Here is a 21190-nt window from a genome sequence, read left to right as displayed (position 1 = left end):
GTTCAAAACCTCACAAAGTTACATTTCAACACTAGGTGGCAAAAGAAGCTCTGCAAATTAAGCGTAGAAGAAGAAGCGTTGTCGTCATTTCCTGTTGCATTATGTTCTGAATTATATTTTCGGTCGTTCCTTGCGAAGGTGCGTAACGTTCAACTTTTGTCATTTGTTGCATTTCTGTAAATGATTTTACGTAGAAATGATTCTTCATTTAATGATAGTTAGTAAATAAAACAATACTCCACCGTTATTTGCTGTGTTGGACAAAGATCGCTGTCCTGCTAACCGAGAGTTAGCATTAGCAAAATAGTTAATTTTAACAAGAAAATGTAATGTGCTGTATTTCTTTTAAAAGATGGCTAATAATTACAAGGAGGCATTATACACTCCTGACTTCTACTAATACGTAGCTGTAAATGTTGTACCTGCCCTGCGAAAGTAACGTTCACACGGGTTCTAACTGTATTTATAATTTGTTTAATTCCGTAATCTCTTCATGCTGCCTCCAAAAATTAACGTTGTTTGAACTTTTTATGAAGGCTAAGGAAAGATGTCAGGTGCTGGGGGAGGAAAACGTCCTTCTGGAGGGGATAGTCCCCCTGGTCCACCTGAGAAGAAGACCAAGAAGGAGGAGAAGACCACCACCACACTGATCGAACCAATACGAATCGCTGGAGTCTCTTCAACGGTGAGTCCCTGCAGATTTACTAGTTAAAATATTTTGAAGTGTGTTTATTACTGTGGTGTACTTTAACACGTAAAGTGTCTTATATTTTGGGTGTTTTTGTTGATGAACTACAGGAAGAAATGGACATGAAGGTGCTCCAGTTCAAGAACAAGAAGCTATGTGAGCGCCTGGAGCAGAGACAGGCCATGGAAGATGAGTTACGAGAGAAAATCGAAAAGCTGGAGAAGAGACAAGCCACTGATGACACCACCCTCCTCATCGTCAATCGCTACTGGACTCAGGTACATTAATCGTTGGATATGGCTGGGAAAAAAGCTTTAAATAATCCCTTACTTCTTTATGCTTTCTATCCAATCAGCCAGGTTTTCTTTTGTGTGCAGCTTTTCTAAAATTTTCTTTAGACTTTTACTGTTTTTTTCCACTCCTTATCTGTCCAGTCCTCATACCTGATCATGGCAGGATATTGTGCATTGTGAGTTTAGAAAATGATGAAGTATAAAGACATTAATCACTTTATTAATCTACTAGATTGCTCTGTTGCACTTTGTAGAAGAATCACATTATTTGTGTATTTTAAAGCTGTGGTTCCCAAAGTTGATGTTGGAGTTGAAAATAATAGTAATGCATGTTTAATATACTGTGTTTAAGCTGTGTTACATTATACACTTGTTTGAGACCTGTTATGTATTATTATATAATGTTAAGTGTTGTGAACTCTGGAACTGCGCTGCTCTGGGTGGCTGCATGTTGGAGTAGCTCTGTTGACTATTTGTAAGTTTTGCCTTTTCGTGGACATTTTTTCTTCTAGTTTCTCAAGAAAAACTGTATTTTTTGGACATTTTACTTTTCTGTTTCTGGTGCTGTGAAGCTTGGAGGATTTTTACTGCTATTTTTCACTTTTTTCACTTTTTGAACATTTGTTATGATGCGTAACCATGGCAACACACTGGTTTACAATCGGTAGCAGCTGATTAACATTGGAAAGGCTGAAATAATACCTCAACTGAAGCCACAAATCCCAAATGAGCTATAACGCAAGAAGTATGGATGCAGAGCGGGAGCAAAACGGAGACAGAGAAAGAGGAAATTCAAACCATCTCTTCCATTTATCATAATGGGCAATGTGAGATCACTGGCCAACAAAATGGATGAACTCCAAGCCCTTTGAAGGACTCAGCCAGAGTTTTGGCAGTGTAGTGTTATGTGTTTCAGTGAGACGTGGCTGCAGGACCATATCCCCGATTCCAGCGTCTCTCTGCCAGGATTCCTGACTGTACGGGCAGACAGAGATCTGAGCAGGAGCGGGAAAAGAAAAGGAGGTGGAGTGGCAGTGCTTGTCAACAACGGATGGTGCCATCCAGGTCATGTTTCGGTGAAATGTCGTCTCTGCAGCCCAGATGTTGAACTCTTGGCAGTAGATGTGGAGGTGGTTGAGGAATACAAATACCTTGGAGTTCACCTGGACAACAGACTGGACTGAAGAAAGAACAGTGAAGCCGTTTACAAGAAGGGACACAGCAGACTGTACTTCTTGAGGACGCTTAGGTCCTTCAATGTCTGTAGCAAGATGCTGCAGATCTTCTACTAGTCTGTTGTTGAGAGTGTAATCTCTTCATCCATCGTCTGTTGGGGTAGTAGCATCAGAAGCAGGGACCTGAAAAGGCTCAACAGCCTAATAAAAAAGGCTGGTTCTGTTCTGGGGACGACTGTGGAACCGCTGGAGGAGATAATGCAAAGAAGGATTCTCCAGAGAATCAAGAAAATTATGGACAACCCTGAGCATTCTCTTCACAAGACTGTCCGACAACGGAAGAGTGTCTTCAGTCAGAGGCTTCTTCAGTTTCGCTGCAACACTGACCGCTACTGGAGATCCTTCCTGCCAACAGCCATTGTAATATACAATAACTCTTTGATGACTTGATTATTATTATTATTCTGAGCTACTACAGCAATCAATTTCCCTCTGGCATTAATAAAGTATTTTAGAATTTAATTTAATTGAAATTGATGTGTGTTATGCTTCTAAAACAGTAACCATTCAAAATATTCAAACTTTGTTTGTTCTGTTTTTACTTACAGCTGGAAGAAAATGTAAATATTCTGCGCAAATATATTGAGCCAGAATCAACAGCAGCATCTGCTCCTGCGCCACCTTCAGCCCTCCCCGATGCTACACCCACGGATACCATCAGCCTGGCATCACCGTTGGTTACAGTGCCTCCACCTCCTCTGCCGGAGGCCCAGGGTGAGACTGAGCTCACAGAACCGCAGCAACAAGAGAATCAACTGGAAGACCATCAGGAGGTGCCACATCCTCCTGCTAGATCAGAGGAGTTACTAACTACTGTGGAACCGCCACAGGATTCAAAAACTGGTCAGCAGCTTTTTATTTTGTTTTCTAAAACGATTTTTTGTTGAAATTTGCTCCTGCATTGTGACATTCTTTGTGAATAAAATGTAAATGATAGTGTTCACGGCTTTGTTCGCACCTAATATCTTGTGAATCTGCATTCATCAAAAAAAGTGACATTTTTGTAATGAGCTGCACCAGGGCAGTGATTTAGGTCGTAATGTGGAGTTCTAGCTTGATTTGCTTTGTTCATAACAACTTAATATTATGTCCAGACACATCACCGCCTCCCCCTCCCTTAAGTGAGAATGCTAAGGGCTTTTTGACCATGCTGGAGCAGAGCAGCGAGGAGGAGCTTTCATTGCACCTCCAGGACCGCATGCTGTTCAGCAAAGAAGCCATCGCCCACTTGGTGCAAGTCTTTGACAGGCTGCACAGTCGCATCGACGACATGTGCAGGGCGGTCCAGGCTGCAGGTACCTAACAAACCTCTAATAACACATACATAGGAGGTAAATGTTGCAACTCATTCATTGATTGAATAAATGTTATTCTATGCCTGGATAAGCTGTTAAATTAGTTGTTTATCTTACGACTACAGGACAAATGAGTGTGGTTTTGACAGATGTTAGTTTTTGTGTATTTGTGTAACTGTTATTTATGATTAGTGGCAGAGGACGACAGCCAGGCTGACATCAGGCTGAACCGCTCCCTGTTGGACGAACACATCCGACTACGAGACCATGCCAACCTCCTGCAGGGACGACACCACAAAATGTCCATGGAGGTACAATTTTCATTCCTGTGTCAGTGTGCATGTTAGTATTTGTAAGTGTGAATGCAGAAGTCTGTGTATCCATTGATATTTATGAGATTGAGCATGCTTTAATCACAGCGGTTAAGTGTTGTTGTTATGATGCCTTGATTTCTTGCAGTACAATGAGTTGGTGGACAAAGTGACCAGTGCAGAAACTAAAGTGTCTGAGATGGAGACGGCAGTGGAGGACCTTCAGTGGGACATTGAGAAACTTCGTAACAGAGAACAGAAGCTCAACAAACATCTGGCAGAAGCCATGGAGCAGGTGTGTTTCATACCAGCTGTAAACATGCTCCCGAGCTTCTATATTTAGTGTGTGTGTGTGTGTGTGTGCGTGTGCATGTGTGTGTGTGTGCGGGATAGGCTCGTGAACTCTTGTTAAGGGTGGGCCATATCATACCTTTCATAATATCAGTATTTTTGTTCCCTGCCCGGTTAACAAAGAATATATCATGATATGCTAATTAGATGATGTCAGCACATCATTACCCTCATGTGGGTCAAGCAGAATGGAGTCATGAAAGTTGTGAAGGCAAACATGGCTGGAATCTCGGAGTGTTGGCTCGTATGAGTAAGAAGGGATTCGTGGTGGTTCTGAGGTATTTTTGGGGTCTGCAGGCCCCCGTACCTGTTACCTGGTCAGGCAGGTGGGCTCAACCCGTCTCCCCACACAAACAGGAAGTGACGGTTTGAATTCTGGCTTAATTGTTCTTTCACATTATAATATTACATTTTTTAGGTTAGTAAATGTGGGTAGAATAGAAATGTGGAATTAAGAAAATAAAAATGGGAAAAGTGAACTTTGGGGAGAATAAAATCTTTTTCAAAGGCCCCTAGTATGGCAGCCAAAGAAATAATGAATCAATATCGACAACATTTTTTTGTATTTTGTTATATCGTCAGATTTATCATTGTCGTCGGAGTGCCCTGAAACATCGTGATCATTTGAGTTGTTTTTGATGTGGATCTGAGCTTCGAGGCAGATCAGACCATCTGCATGTATTAAACATCCCAATAATGTCAAACTGTGACTCACTAAAGTCATTTAGTTTACATAACTTTTACATGAAAAGGTCAGAAGGCGGGAAGATGCACTTTCGAGCCAGGGTTGCTACCAAATGTTGATGGTATGACTCTAGTCTGGGGAATAATCATGGTTTCACAATTTCCACGATTATTTTACATGAATTAGCATATATAAATAACACAAACACATTCTGCAAAGGTTCTCAACTCCAGGAGATATTTATTGCTGCTTCTCAGAGATTCTGCTTGGAAAACATAAATGTGCTTTTGAAAAAAAAAAGAACGATAAATGACCCGCGCTTGTGTAGCGCCTTTCAGAGTCAGAGAACTCCAAAGCGCTTTATGCTACTGTCTGTCATTCTGTCATTCATCCATTCACACACATACACACACACACACACACACACACACACACACACACACACACACACACACACACACACACACACACACACACACACACACACACACATTCACACACTGGTGGCGGTGAGCTTCATCGTAGCCACAGGGATTCACTGACAGAGGCGAGGCTGCTGTCATATACAGCTTTACTGAAAAATATTAAATGTATTCTCAAACACACCAGCCAAATCTAAAGTTCGTTATTTCATTCATTTACTTTTTACTAATAATTCTTAACTTGATGTAAACTAAAAATGAAACCCTTTGTTGTGCTTGACTTGGCAGCATCATAACAACAAACCACAGATGCTCCTAAAAGGGATATTGGTCAATGTGCATTAAAAAATAAGTAAAAATCAGTCCCATACATCGGTCTGTCCCTAAATCTAATTATCTCACATCCGTTCACAAAGGTTGTTTAAACTGGCTGTTGCGTTTCAAGCACAACACAATCGTGCTCTATTGGTTTATTGTTTTCAGAGTAAATTGTTGAAATGTGTCAGTTTATTTTCTAACATATGAAAGTGTTGTTCTCTAATCTTATTTAAAGGCACGTTCCAGTTTTGTATGAAGTTGTTGGTATTTATCTTAAAGTAGAGCAGCGAGCTTTTCGTCGTCTTAGAGAAGGTAACGTTTGTAGCGTAAATCTATAATAATCAGATTTTAAAGGAGTGTGTGGCCTTATTATCTCACCCTCTTCTCTGTTTCAAACAAATGCGTCAGCTCATTAAAGAAATGCTAAAAGATTGACAAAAGCAAACATGGGTTTGGGCCTAAAATTGTCTTCTTCTTGATGCGTTTTAACAGCTGAAATCTGGATACAGCAGCACGGGCAGCTCGGGGGGGCTAGCTGGAGGCCAGATAACTCTGAACATTCAGAAGGTGAGGAGGAGGGCTGCTCCACACTTTGGTTTTTATCTCTGTGTGTTTGTAAGATGATGTTTTTGTGGTTTTAGTTTGAGAGTCTCAATGCAGAGTTGGAGCACAATCAGGAGTTGGCCAACAGTCGCATGGCAGAGCTGGAAAAGCTGCAGGTGGAGCTCCAGGAGGCTGTGAGGGAGAGCGAGAAGCTCAAGGTGAAGATGCCATCTTCATTTATCAGGACATCCTGTTTTATTTTTTGACAAAAGTCATTTTCTGATGTCATATTGATGGTTCAGCCTTATTATCCCACCTCACATTTTTCAGATGGACTTGCGCAACATTCCAGAAGAGGTTGTAAAAGAAACCTCTGAGTACAAATGTCTGCAGTCTCAGTTCTCTCTGCTGTACAATGAGTCCCTCGGGGTCAAAACGCAGCTGGACGAGGCTCGGGCTCTCCTGCTGACGGCAAAAAATGCACATCTTCGTCAGATTGAGCACATGGAGGTGAGGCTGAGAGGTTTATCTGTGTCTAAATGAGACGATAAGATAAAACTCATCACATGTACAGTTTGTTTCAGGGTTCAGTTTTGATAACACCATAGCAACACGTTGCTGATTTTTCCCGTTTAGAGTGATGAGCTATCTCTTCAGAAGAAGCTGCGGACTGAAGTCATCCAGCTGGAGGACACGTTGGCTCAGGTGCGCAAAGAGTATGAGATGCTGCGCATCGAGTTTGAGCAGAACCTGGCCGCCAACGAGCAAGCAGGTACCTGGTCCAAACACAACATTACATCAGTCAGGACGTCTGTGAGGTGACGGAATACGAGCCTGCTGTTTTATGGGTTTACATTTGTTCCGTTTGGGATTTAGAAAACAGATGTCTTGGCTTTAATGAGGATGTTGGTGACAAAAAAGTTAAAATCAGTCAAAGAGCTAATTCATATCAAACAGTTTTTAGAGATACAACAGCAATTCTGCAAAACAAGCTAGCTTAAAAAAATGGATAGATGGAGAGATTCACTGATCTGAACTGGTGGTTCGTTCATGATGTTAGCGATGCACACCGAACCGGTGGCCTCAGTGTGCATCGGATACAACTGACGGCTATATCGCAATGAATCTTTTCATGTGTGTCGTCAGTAAAAACCATGGTTACATCGATTACTGCATAGTTTACCTGCTATGTCTTAGTTTTTGAGGCACATTGAATGCATCATCAATCTCTTTCAGCGGAAGCCAAGTGGTGCGCACTGCAAAACTGCAGTGGGACAATATTAACCCACGTACGTGCTTCCTTAACTTGCCAAAATAAAAAAAAGTTCCTGAAAATAACAAGTCCGTGACTGGGCTCTGGTTTCTGCAGCAGCATATATCTCCAGTCATTCTTATTGATCTGTGCACCGGAAGGTTTGTATGAGGACATTTTAGATAAGTCTTTATTATCGTACAATTTGTGCAGAAGTAAAAACTCCACAACGAATGACATTTCACCCTTAACAAAGAAGTCCAACAACAGCTGAGATAAACTCACATCTCCACTTGGACTTTTCTCTTAAAGGAACAGTAACTTTAGGCTGCAGCAGCTCTCACGTTAGCCCCTCATGGATCATTACAACATTTAAAAAGTATGTTCAGATATTTACAGTGTTTCATAAAAATCCCCAATAATTATATTATTAACTAATAATTTTCTGATTCTGTTGTTTTATTTTTCTGAACAGAGTGACTGTCTAAACCCCATTTCAACCCTCCTATTTCAACAGAGTATTGTAGCAATTCACATCATGAATTGTATGGAATCAAACATCATTTTCATATTGTTAATGAACTGTCGTCAGGGATGAATCGTGTCGAAGATTATTGGCAGGGGGTTTCACTGTATCGATAATGTATCGTACAGCTTGCAGCATATCACGATACGAATCGTACCGGCCTCAGCAGTGGAGATTCACATCCCTAGTTCTAACATAGTATAGCTATAGATATTTTGTGGAGATATGAAAAACCATAATGACTTGATTCTCTCGCATTTGTCTAAAAACCTCAGCCAATAACACGCCTCGGTCCAAAACCAACGACCATCCGGTTCTTGGTCTCGCTGAACGTCGCATTTATTTATTTACTGACTTGTGTTTTAGGAGGATATAACCACTTGTTTTCAAGTGGGTCCTCCTATCTTACAACAAACAAAACAAGATAGAGTCAGATAGACAAAAGGCCAAGTCTAAGACATAAATTACAAAATAAATAAATAAACATTAAAAACAAAATCCAAAACAAAATACGTGTTTTCAGTAATATATGCACGCCCCCCCCCCACTCAGGCTGCTATAAGCCGAATAGCTCCAATGTCTAGAAGGGGCTTGAAGTAGAGCTGCTGCTCCCCAGCTGCAGCTCTACTTCTTGTGAGAGGTGGTTCAATGCCAGTTTCCTCATTTGTGACATCACAAACTAAGCCTTTTTGAAACGGCTTGTTTTAGACACGTAATTCCTGAAATTAAACACGGACAGAAAACAGATGAGTTGGTTTTTTCATGTTTAGTGTTTTATAGAGTCAGTAGGGACCCAGCGGGCCACACGAAAGGGTGCAAAAGGTGAGTTTTCCATAACACGTCTCCTTAAAAATCCCAAAATGCGACCAGCATGAGGGAGGACTTGGCATTGCAATGCCCGTCTCTTATTGAAGTATGAACTGAACTCAGAAAATAAATCCTAAAATAAAAAAATTCTAAAAATAATGGGAATGTTTCAGTAAAAAATAAACACCATTTATTTTCACTTTCATCATACTAGCACTGTGACCTTGTGTGGTAATCATTATTGTCCCAAATTAATTGGAAAAGCACTGTCATTGTTTTTTTTTCTTGTTGATGTTAGTTAAAACCAGAGCAGGAATAAACTAAACTAGTTACATGAAGATTAAATGTTATTCTAACGTTATCATAATATGTTGCACAAAGCACATCTGTGAGTGTTTAGAAAGGAAAGACTCGGGGCAGACAGCTGGGTACATTTTGGGTTTTATATTCCTGCTGGAAAGCACTAAGTGATGCAGATAGAACACACATGGTGTGTGTAAATTGGGCCTCACAGTAATGACATCTTTTATTACATCCAACCACCAGGAACCGTGTAGCTGCTAACGCAGCTCGCTATTTCAAACTAATGGAGAAGAATCACCAGATCTGTAGCAGCAAACGTACCCAACTAAAGACGGAGCCACAGCCTTATTATTTAGTCGTAGAGACCTCCCAGTTTCCTGCACAAGCTTCACTTCATGGGAAGTCTGTATGTCTGAAGAAATGCAGGAAATAAGGTGCCAGCATGGCGTTGAAAAGCTGATGTAAACAATACCGGTGGGACCATTTGCATGATGATGTCACTTCTGTGCATTATGTTGCTAAAATCATGGTTTCCAGCTTTATAATGCAGGTGTATAATGATGAAAGAAGCAAAGCTGTCTCCCTTTATGACTGCACATCCTGTTAAAACTTGTTTCCACCAACTCAGGACCCATCAACAGAGAGATGCGACACTTAATCAGCAGCCTTCAAAACCACAACCTGCAGCTGAAAGGTGATGTTCAGCGCTACAAGAGGAAGTTGCGGGAAACACAGATGGAGATTAATAAGGTAGGCGGTGTAGTTTGCAGGCAAATGGTTGTATGGCAGCCAAAAAACAAGTTTAATAAATGCCAATTGTTTTGTTGACAGCTACGTTGTCAGAGTGGAGACGCAGGGGTTTTGATTCTGGAGGAGACGACAAGCGACGGCATTGATGTAAGAAAGGAGGAGGATGAAGACCAGGAGGAAGAAGAGGAGAGGAGGAAAGAACTGGAACGGCAGCGAGCCCGAGAGAGGGAGCGGGAAAGGGAAGCGGAGCGGGAACGAGAGAGGGAGCGGGAGCGGGAGAGGCAGCGTAGCGACGAGCTGAAGAGGAAAGACTCGGATACGCTCAAGATGCTCAGAGTGGAACTCAAGTACTTCCTGCTTCTTTTACAACGTCGTCAAATGTTTGACAGTGCTGTGCGAAAGTTTAAAGTGACCCATAATTCCTTTATACTTTGCTTCCAGGTAGGGCTGGGGTAAAAGATTATTTTTAACACGTTTAATCGGACGATTATTTTACCAAACAGTCGGCTATTCTAATGACTAATTAGACGATTAATCTAACAATTATTTTTTTGTTGAACAATTCATAAAAACAGAAACTCAAATAAATGCCCTCAAATTTTCATGAATTGGTACTGTAGAAAATAAAACAGTGACAGGCCTTCCATTTTGTAAGACACTGATTTTATTGTATCGCAGCTGTGTTCTGGTGACATGTACAGGCTGCTGATTCTGAGAGGTGGTTGGAGACGGAGTTTCGTTCTCCATGCTGCTTTGATTGGGTCACTGATGTGCGTGTGCGGAGTGGTGTTACGACCTTTCCTGGGGAGTTTGGCTTGTGTGCAAAAAGTAAGGGACAATAGCAAGATTTTAACTTTAAAACGATGATCAGGTTTATTTACCAAAAAAAAAACTATACCTTTCCTCCCACAGGTTAGGAATACTAACAAAAACACTTATACGGCCTGTGGGCAGTTAAAAGTACCAATAACTAGGTTTTCAATAATCAAATGCCTAAAGATGTCCCACTAAACGGATTCTTAAAGACCAGAAATATCTCCAAAGGTACAAACTCAAAGCTGGGTGGGTAAACCAAACTCAAGGCGATATTTTAAACTAAACTAAAAAACTCACCGCACTGTATATGCAACCAGAAGGGAGATCTACTCCACACAAAAGGTCAAGTCTAAACCCTAAACCAAAACATAACAGCTTTTTCCAGGGGTATTCAATTCTGGGCTGTTGGAGTCGGTGTCCAGCATGTTTTAGGTTCAACTCTGCTTCAACACACCTGATTTCCATCAGTAGGTAATTAACAGGCTTCTGCAGAGCCTGATGAGCTGCTGCATAGGTGAATCAAGTGTGTTGAATCAGAGAAACCACTAAAACGTGCAGGAATTGAATACACCTGGCTTATCCAAACACAAGAAGCGACAAAAATGCCAATAGTAGCTTTACTAATGTTAAAGTTCGAATATGGAACATTTTCCTAAAAAGCTATCAAACCTCCATGGGGCGTCAAGAGGTGTGCAGAATAATGTACAGCTTCTCCTTTATAAGCTATATATCAAAATTTTATGACGGGCACGACACTGGGTTTATGTTAACACCTACCAGCCACTAGAGGGCACGGTTGCGGTAAAAAGTCGCTTGGCAAGGCGAGCCTGGGACTGTGTAAAATGGTGGATTTGTTAAGTCAAGCAGCTGATTCTGACCCCAGATGTTCTAACGGTAAATACTGTTGTAAAATAAACATATTAGTAGAAATGAATCCTTATCCTGTACTATTTGTCTCAGAACATGGTGCTGCCTGGTCACGTCACGTATCCGTAGTGAACCAACACCATGATGGCTAAAAAAATGTGTTCTGTTGTTGCACTATTACCTTAAAACACTAAATGTCGCTATAATATCCGTGTTCCATTTACCTTTAAGCTCAGGTAGTTACCAAGTTTAAATATACCAAACTGACCAGCGTGGAGGGGACACTGCTACCACAAAAACACTTCTCCTTGAATGTCTGAAAGAAGCTCCCTCATGAGGGGAGAGACGCTCATCCCAGTGATTTCCTTTAGTTGCAATAGAGACGGAGCAGCGGTTTTGACTCCGGAAGTCATTGTTTGTTGCTGGGCAACGGAGGCATGCTGAAAGGGAATCTGGTATCTTTCTGGGTCTCTGGTACTTGGCAGAGATGTTGGTGGAGAAGAGGAGAAGGGCGAACTAGAAGAAAAGGAGGCAGAATCCTCCTTACTCTATTTACAGACCCCAGGGAACGTGGCAAGTGGGCGTGGTGCGTCGACGAATGGATTTGACATCAACAATTTTTAGAATCAAATTGTCGACGTCATCGACGCGTCGCTACAGTCCTTCTTCCAGGCATCCAGCCTTTGTTTTTTACTCATCAGTTCAGCAGTACCCAATTCTGACCACAGGACGTCAGTCTTACCCTATGCCCTTTTAAATTTGATTGGGAGTCAAACTAAAACACTTCTTTGAGAAGTTTTATATTTGACCAAGAAAAATGCAGCGAGAGATTATCGTGGACAGTCATTTTTTTCACAAAGTGTCCCAGTTCTGTCTGAATTTGTTTGCAATACTCCTTCATTTTCTCAGTTTGGTCACCAACCCCGATAGAGGTTGTAACCAGAGTGTTTCTCTTTCAAAGAGCTTTAGATATTTCTTAATGAGCTGTGGTGTTTCCCCTAGATCTTTTAAAGTATCTCTAATGCAGTTTGTTCCCCTTTTCAGGAAAGCCCAGGAGTCCCAGAAAGAGATGAAGCTCCTGCTGGACATGTATAAGTCTGCTCCAAAGGAGCAAAGAGACAAAGTGCAGCTTATGGCAGCTGAGCGCAAATCTAAAGCAGAGGTTCTTTCTCCCTCTTCTGTATTGTCATTTCAATCATATTTAACGCGATTTATAAATGTGTGTTAAATGCATGTTTCAAACTGTGCAGGTGGAAGACCTGAGGATGCGAGTTCGAGAGCTGGAGGAGAGGGAGAGGAAGGAGAGCAAGAAGCTAGCTGATGAAGACGCTCTGAGGAAGATTCGTGTAGCCGAGGAGACCATCGAGCATCTGCAAAAGAAACTGGCTGCCACCAAGCAGGTGTGTTTGCTGAAACTCATTAAAATATGACCCTTCTGCTCTGCATTGACGTCCCATTTAAGCCTGGGGGGTAACACCCCAGATGAATTTAAACAGCCAGCTGTGGTACGCTCTGTGAAACTGGTACAGGCAGTCTCACATTTGCCTGAGAATTAACTCTAATCATAGACAACCGAGGAGGAACTGAAACCTGATGTGAATCTAATCCCACTGTTAATGTAACCCTCCAACCCTTCATGACGAACTTTTCATCAGTTATAAACTCGACTGCTGTGAAGTCAGAGTGTTTGTCAGCTGCCAGAGTTTATAGAGCGCCCAAGCTATCTAATAAACAAGCTGTTAGTGAGCTCATCGGCGGTTTTACGAGTCCTCGCTGGTTTGTAAATGATCAGCTTGAACCAAAATCTTAGTTTTGTGCATGAAATGAAATAAAGTGGGTATGTTTGTATATTTTCAAGCCATTGGTCACAAGTACCAGAAGGTATTTGGGAATTTTGTGATTCAGAATTGGTTTATGATTCAGTTTTGGTGTGAATCTATGAGAAACACTAAATGTTAACTTAGCCCGTTTTCACCTGTTTGTTCGAGTCCGGGTCGCAGGTGTTGCAGCTTCAGCAGAGAGGCCTAAACCGCCCTTTCCCTGGCAACCTCCACCAGTACTATTCCCAAGGGTTCCCTTGGTCAACTTGGAGACATAATCCCTCCAAAGTGTCCTGGGGTGACCCAGGGGCTTCCTGGCAGCAGGACATGCTGGAAACACCTCCCCTAGGAGGTGTCCAGGGGGCATTCTAAAACGCCCAAACCAGCTCAGCTGCCTCCTCTCAACGTGGAGCTCTATTCTGGGTCTCACCCATATGTCTGAACTCCTCACCCTGTCTCTAAAGCCCGATCACCCGATGGGGCAAACTCTGTTTCTGATCTTGCTCTGTCGATCATGACCCACAACTCACAGCAACATGTGTTTGGTGCGTCTAAGGAAGGCTTGTGAAGGAAACAGGTGTAACTAAGGGATCTAATCAGGGTGGCAGCCAGGTCTCTCTCCTGACATAAGGAATAATTACAATCATCAACAACTTTCCCTTGCAACACTCAGACTTCACAACACAAAGGATGTAAACAATTTGCAGTGCTTATCACCCTAACCTGGACTGAAACAAACAAAAAAACCCAAATAATCACATAATCATAAGGCGAAAGCGTGTGTGTATTAAATTGAATTTTTTTTCACAACATATATAACAATTAATGGAAAGGTCTGAGAGTCGCGTTCGGTTCAGTTCAGATAAAATCAGTTCAAAAAGACCAAAAGAAAATGTAAGTCCATAATCCACTCGGCAAAAAAATAAGAGAAACTAGGTTTATCGTTTATTTTGGTCAGTATACAGCAGCTGCAGCAAACACTGCGTCGATCAGCTGTTTACTCACGGTAACGCTGAGGACCCGACAGGCCGCTGCTTCAGCGGTTCACAGAACAACACGCTCTCAGCTTCCTCCTTCAGCACGTCAGAGAAGTCCCACAAAGTCCACTAGCCTCTCCCTTGTTGTTGGTGCCATACTCCTTAGTCCATAACACCGCTCGGCAGCGTCCGAGTGCACACACTTCCTCCTGCTTCCAGCTTCCTCCTGACAGGTGAGGGAGTACCACTGGGGGGTGGGGTTAGGGTCTCCTAATTCACCTCTAAAGACATCAGGACAATAAAACAATACTTAACGTGATAAGACCTTTCTCTTAGGTCACAGAAATCAACAACAGAAACAAAGAAAATGACCCCCTAACTGTATTTCACACATATCCTTTCCATATAGGTCATTTATCAAGTACAACCAAAGCCAATAGGCACCAGGTTACAGACATGGGCTGTTACAGGCTTACGATTGTGGCCTCCAGGGTCCCCCATGAGGGCCACTCTGTTAAAGGCCTTTCAGTTATTCAGAGCGTGTGAGGCTGGTCCTCGTCGGTGACGGTAGTCGGACCTGTTCCTGGTGAGAGTCGGACTCCACCAGGGCTGTTCTTTGTTACCGGTTCTGTTCATTGTCTTTGTGGACAGAATTTAGTGAGTTTGGAGGCAGGAGGTTAGAGGAGAGGTCCTACCTCAGGTGAGGGAGTTTGAAGATGCATGATGTAAAGCCTAATTTATACTTCTCCGTCAGCTCCATGAGGGAGAGACAAGCACGCATGGACAGAGACGTTTTGCATTCAAACTTCTCCGTCCCCTGGGGAGTGTTGCAAAGCAATTCCCCGCCAGGACAACAGAGGGCGTAGCGCTGTTCTGTGTTATCCTGTCATGTTTCCGGTCCAAGATGGTGCAGTTAAAGTGACAGTAGCCACGTTTACATGCGCACATTTAATCAGATTGAACGCCCAATCAGATAAAAAATTCTGCATGTAAACATGTCAATCGAAATGTTCTGATCTGATTCGGCCCGATCGGAATGAAGTTTCAATCCGATTGAGAGAGGTGGTTTTGTCCGATCCTCATTCCAATTGATGTGCATGTACACAGCCATTCGGATTACTGGAGTAAAATAATGCCCACTGCGCATGTGTGCGAGCCTCCCCGCTGTCATTTAGACTACCTGACTTAAATAATAAAAAATGCTTGTTTGTTCTAAATCATTCAAGTATTTTAGTGTTATTATTTCTAGAGCCAGTGATATTAGCCTGTTACCACATTTCTAAAATGACCAGCGACAATTGATCGTATTAAACAGCAGCTACTGATGTTATGCAACCATAAACTAAATCTGATTGCCTGGCTGCTAGTTGGCGATCCCTACTCTAGGATGTCTAGTTTTTATATATTTTGTAATGTTTTTTTTTTTTTTACCGTGTCCTGTCTGGCTGTGAAGCAAGCAGAAATGATGTCTGAATGCTGGTGACAAGCCTTACAGATTTACTCTCAGGTAGAGCATCAAAGCGTCTGCTTTTAATGTCACGCCTGATACTTAAAACTTTGTTATTGTTTTTTGAATGCTTTGTAATTCCGACCGGACACGGAGACAGAGGTGAAAGAGAAAGGAAGAGACAAAAGGTGTGGTGGTGGTGGGGGGGGGGGTCCACAAAAATAAACAATAATGAACAAGAGTCTGCTTCTAGACCTGCAGAAAGAGAGAAGAAGAAAAAAAAAGGGACACAACAACAATACAACAAGATCAAGCTATCACTGAGTCAACTTGAAGAAATATATAATCAACATTGTTTAACTGAACAATCACACGATAATAAATCACAGTGCATTAAGTGCCCACCATAGCCGTAAGACCTGTGTTGAACGTGCCCAAGTCCATATTTTTGAGAGCACCATGTGAGCACCTGTGTGTGTACACGCGCTTGTATATGTAAGGTTTCTCTATAGGTGCGTCCAATAGAGAGTGTGAGGGGCCACAGATCTGCCCCCTAAAGATGTGCAGGAGATGGAGGGAGCTCCAAGTCCCAGAGATCCAGGAGCTGCCCCAGAGCACAGGAACCCCAGGGAAACTGCGACCAGAAAAGCCCCTGCCCCCCTCGAGAGGCACAGAGGATCGCCCCGGGGGGCCACAACCAGCAGCCGGCAGAATCCTGGGAGATATCGGCGGCAAACCCACAGGCCCGCCCGCAGCCTCCCACCCCCTAGCCGGCCGAGCCCGGGACCCAGGGGCGACCACCCCCGCCGGGGACCCAGCAGAGGCCAGGGACCCAGACCCCACCAGACAGCCACCGGAATTGGTCAGGCAGACGCCAAAAATCTTAAACTCCCTGACCCGGGAGCCACGACCCAGGCAGACCAAGGCACCGCACTCCACACCAGGTGTGGCAGGGAGAGGGGAGACGAAGATCTATATCATCAAAAGAAGTCCCAGGAGAAGGGAGGGGTCAAAGGCCCCACCTGACATATATGTCTAGTTTTTAGAAAGCAGGAGTTAGTATAGCTTCTGTAAACATTAGGGATGTCATGAGTGTGGATTTGAACTGTTTACTGAACTTCATTTGAGTAAATGATTGGTGATAACAGATTATATCCGCTCTTCCTTTACATCACTGACACGTTTCTGTCTTTAAAGGAGGAGGAGGCCCTGCTGAGTGAGATGGATGTAACGGGGCAGGCCTTTGAAGACATGCAGGAGCAGAACAGCCGGCTACTGCAGCAGTTACGGGAGAAAGACGATGCCAATTTCAAGCTGATGAGTGAGCGAATCAAATCCAACCAGATCTACAAGTTACTGAAAGAAGAGAAGGAGGAGCTGGCCGATCAAGTCCTTACGTTTAAAACGCAGGTGAGCTGGACCATCTTTACATAAAAACACAGCGTTCGTCAGTGTGTTTCTGAGCCAGAATGCTTCTGCTTCAAGGTGGATGCCCAGTTGCTGGTTGTGCAGAAACTTGAAGAAAAAGAGGGAGTCCTCCAGAGCACGCTGGCTGCTCTTGAGAAGGAGCTGGCTGTCCGAACCCAAGCACTGGAACTCAACAAGAGGAAGGTGAGAGCAGCCAAGTCACTAGTCCTCACAGGCCACAAAGCGTATGTTTTTTTTCCCTGTGTACTTATCAAAATAGGTCTAACATTTGCATATTAAAAATCTGAACATGACAATGAAAGAACCTTGCATTACATCAACAACCTGCTGAAGAGGAAAAAAAAATCACGCTAGAGAAGCAGTTGGGGGCTGCACCATGAAACTCTGAGGGCTCTTGAGCCGCTAAAAAACGGCAAAATGTTCTGGTGCGGCACGCTGCACACACACACACACAGCATGCCCCTGGTTGCCATGAGACCAGGAGAGAGAAAGAGTGTGTGTGTGTGTGTGTGTGTGTGTGTGTGTGGCAAACAAGCCCCCACAATCCTGGGAATTTTATGAAGCCAACAGAGAAGTTGTGAAAGCTGCAGTTCCACACTCATCCACTAGGGGCTGGTGCCAGAAGTGAGCAAATCCTCATTGACTCCCATGTTAAAAATGCCATGTTCACAGCAGAAATAAACATGTTTACAGCCTGATTAAAAAAAGATTTTAGGTTTAATAGATCTAGTTTACATTCATGACAACTCTGAGGGGGGTGAATTTTCTTGTAACTCTTCCGTTTAAGTGTAATTAAACGCTTGAAATTATGAATAATTAGATTTGATTGACAGGTTGCAAGAGTGTCAGAGCTAGTGCCAGCGGCTAGCTCCTGTGAAGACTTGTCACTTATAAATCACAGTTCGTGAAACATAAAATACGGCATTCGTGTGAGTCGTTAAGTTCCGAAGAGTTTTTCAGGAGGTGTGGGGTCTGGTTCAGTCTGTCTCTCTAAGATTCCCTTTTCAGAGAGGGGAGGGGAATCCATCTTGTTCACAAAATATCTTTGTTGTAGCATGTCACACATCATCATTTGGCCAATCACAGTCAGAGAGTGATTACTGATTACTTGCTGTGAGAGTATTCACAACATTCATTACTTGCTTCAACATCTCACAATGGGTGGAGTTCAAAGTTCAACTTTACTCATATTTTTAGTACATTTGCAGTAGGAATGGACAATATGGCATAAAATCTATATCACAAAAAATGTTGAAGCACTTGAAATAACAATAAATATCTTGATATGTTATTTTCTTCTGTTTATGTCAAAATGACTGTGGTCCTCCCTGGTAAGGTCTATTCAGGGGTTCTGGAGTGGAGGGTCTGACGGATTGTCGAACCTCAGATTCAGGAGGAGCAATGTGGTTTTCGTCCTGGCCGTGGAACACTGGTCCAGCTCTATACCCTTAGGGGTACCTGGGAGTTTGCCCAATCAATCCACATGTGTTTGTGGATTTGGAGAAAGCATTTGACCGCGTCCCCCGGGTGGCCCTCTGGGGGGTTCTTCGAGAGTATGGGGTACCAGGCCCTCTGATACGGGCTGTTAGGTCCCTGTATGACCGGTGTCAGAGCTTGGTCCGCATTGCCGGCAGTAAGTCGAGCTCGTTACCGGTGAGAGTTGGACTCCGCCAAGGCTGCCCTTTGTCACCGATTCTGTTCATAACTTTTATGGACAGGATTTCTCGGCACGGCCAAGGTGTGGAGGGCATCTTTTTTGCTTTTTGGGTAGTGACTGAATGAACGAGATGGCAGGTACAAGCGGCCAAAATGAGTTTTCTCCATAGGGTGGCTGGGCTCTCCCTTAGGGTGACAAGCTTGGTCACCCAGGAGGGGCTTGGAGTAGATCCGCTGCTCCTCCACATCGAGAGGAGCCAGTTGAGATCTGATTAGGATGCCTCCTGTGAGGTTTACTGGGCACGTCCAACCAGGAGAAGACTTAATGGAAGACCCAGGACACGCTGGAGGGACTACGTCTCTCAGCTGGCCAGGGAACGCCTTAGGATTTCCCTGGAGGAGCTGGCCCAAGCGGCTGGAGAGAGGGAAGTCTGGGCCTCCCTGCGACGTCAACAGAGTTTGTGTGTGAAATCCCTGATTTATAAACACTACCGTCTTAAGACAGGAGAAGGTTTAGCTAGAAGCTTAAAATCTGTATTGAAGACAAAAAAAAGTTATTAAAAGCCCATATGAGCTCTGGGATGACAACAAACATTGGTCCGATTTGCCGGTGTTCTGAGTTTGCAGGTATGATACTGATATTGGTGTTTACACTAATAATCTTAATACCTTTATAATGCAAGTCATTGAGCTTATTTGAAATCTTGTTGTTTGGCAACAAGCGCTACTGAAATATTTCAGTAACCTATGAGCGTTAACATACGGTGAACGACACAAAACTCAGATTCATATCAGTTTGTCCAGATCTACTGCCCCACTTTACCACTCTGAAACTTTCATTGTTAAGTCTCTTTATTGAGTGTTCCCGCTTCCTTCCCCACTGCAGGCGGTGGAGGCTGCACAGCTGGCAGAGGACCTGAAGGTGCAGCTGGAGCACACACAGGGCAAGCTGAAGGAGATCCAGGTCTCCGTGGCTGAGAACCGCACCGCTCGGGAGAGGGAGAGCAGCAACCTGAAACGAGCACAGGTACGCCGAATCCCCACGCCTGGGGATGTATTACCCCAAATCGAATTTAGTGGCTCTCAAGGTTCCGATTAAACACATTTGGTTTTGGTTAAGACATTTAGTTCCAGCTCTAACAACTCTCTTCCTCACGGTCTCCCAGGAGGATCTGTCCAGGCTGAGGCGGAAGCTGGAGAAGCAGAAGAAGGTGGAGGTGTACTCTGACGCGGACGAGATCCTACAAGAGGAGATCAATCAGTACAAGGTGAACAGAAATGTTCTTACTGGTCACAAAAGAATCCAGCTCATAGTGGGAGGAAAACAGTTCAGTTTAGCAAACAACAGTCAAAATACTAATTGCAACAATTTTGTGGTTGTTCTGGAAACTCGGGACCATAAAGAGGCCTTAAGCCTTCTCAGAACCACAGTGCTCTCAGTACTCACACCTGTGACTTGTTACACCCTTAAAGAAACCCATCCAGTCCCTAGAGGTGATAAAAGCTTTGGCATGTCAGTAACAGCCCACACACGTGTATTTATCCATCCTCAGGCCAAGCTGCGGTGCCCCTGCTGCAACACGCGAGACAAGGAGACGGTTCTCACCAAGTGTTTCCACGTTTTCTGCTACGAATGTCTGAAGATGCGTTACGACACCCGACAGAGGAAGTGCCCCAAATGTAACTGTGCCTTTGGAGCCAATGACTTTCATCGCATCTACATCACCTAGGTCGCCCAGCAGTGGAGCAAAGGAAAGAAAATTGAAGACAGAACCAAAGGAGGGGGAAAACATGGAGGAGAACTGAAGATCTATTACACGCTGTAGACATGTTTGGGATAAGGAATGAGTGTATCCCTGTTTTTGAGGAAAAAAAAGACTCGTGTCACATTTTTGTCATTCAGTGACCAAACCTAGTGATATATCTGACCAAGAGTGTTGTGATGTAGTTAATAAACACCCACAGAGCCGTTCTGGTTGATACTACACGTCAGGGCCAACTTTTAAAGCTTTTTAATGTATAGAAAAAGTGCAGTGGAACATGCTTGATCGTAATGAAGTGTTTCTTTGAACGCTTTTGTCCTGCTGGTTATGGAAGTCATTTGAAATCGCTGAAGCTTAAAGTTCTAAATTAAAAGAAGCCATCCCTTACAGACTGGAGGTTTGCATGTTTAAAGCTAAATGTGTTTCCAATCTAACAGCCAGATTTGTCTTACGTCTCTGCTTGGGCTATAGTATTAACAATGCCCGAGAGACATCAGCGAGTCTGGCAGCGGATCAGCACATACAGGAGTGTTTGGATCACCTTGGGCAAGCTGGGCTTGTGTGCATGAGTTCATTATGTTGCCATGGTTCCTGTTGGAGAGGTTGACACAACATCTGCAGCTTATAGTGGCTCATT

At 43.4% G+C, this 21190-nt stretch overlaps 1 protein-coding gene across 1 annotated transcript; it reads left to right on the top strand.

Moving 5' to 3' along the window:
* The first annotated feature begins 49 nt into the window (after positions 1-49).
* On the top strand, positions 50-20940 carry rnf40 (ring finger protein 40). Its single transcript, XM_015963438.3, has 20 exons — positions 50-138; positions 537-685; positions 799-966; positions 2765-3059; positions 3311-3511; positions 3704-3822; positions 3971-4117; positions 6091-6165; positions 6240-6359; positions 6472-6651; positions 6778-6913; positions 9658-9779; positions 9861-10126; positions 12507-12624; positions 12713-12862; positions 16904-17116; positions 17192-17317; positions 19677-19817; positions 19957-20058; positions 20344-20940. Exons 2-20 carry the CDS (start codon positions 548-550, stop codon positions 20518-20520), a joined length of 2994 nt encoding a protein of 997 aa, XP_015818924.1. The 5' UTR covers positions 50-138; positions 537-547; the 3' UTR covers positions 20521-20940.
* Positions 20941-21190: the final 250 nt, after the last annotated feature.

The sequence above is a fragment of the Nothobranchius furzeri genome, chromosome 16, assembly GCF_043380555.1.
Source record: "Nothobranchius furzeri strain GRZ-AD chromosome 16, NfurGRZ-RIMD1, whole genome shotgun sequence".
In the NCBI taxonomy this organism is placed as follows: domain Eukaryota; kingdom Metazoa; phylum Chordata; class Actinopteri; order Cyprinodontiformes; family Nothobranchiidae; genus Nothobranchius; species Nothobranchius furzeri.
This window is presented reverse-complemented; position numbering and strand designations above follow the sequence as displayed.

What these genes read in the sequence shown, in the direction of transcription:
- rnf40 (XM_015963438.3), top strand. Translation starts at nt 548, where the DNA reads ATGTCAGGTGCTGGGGGAGGAAAACGTCCTTCTGGAGGGGATAGTCCC. An exon ending in CAGGGCGGTCCAGGCTGCAG is followed by an intron (nt 3,512 to 3,703) that starts GTACCTAACAAA and finishes ATTTATGATTAG; the next exon opens with TGGCAGAGGACGACAGCCAG. An exon ending in AGGAGATCAATCAGTACAAG is followed by an intron (nt 20,059 to 20,343) that starts GTGAACAGAAAT and finishes ATCCATCCTCAG; the next exon opens with GCCAAGCTGCGGTGCCCCTG.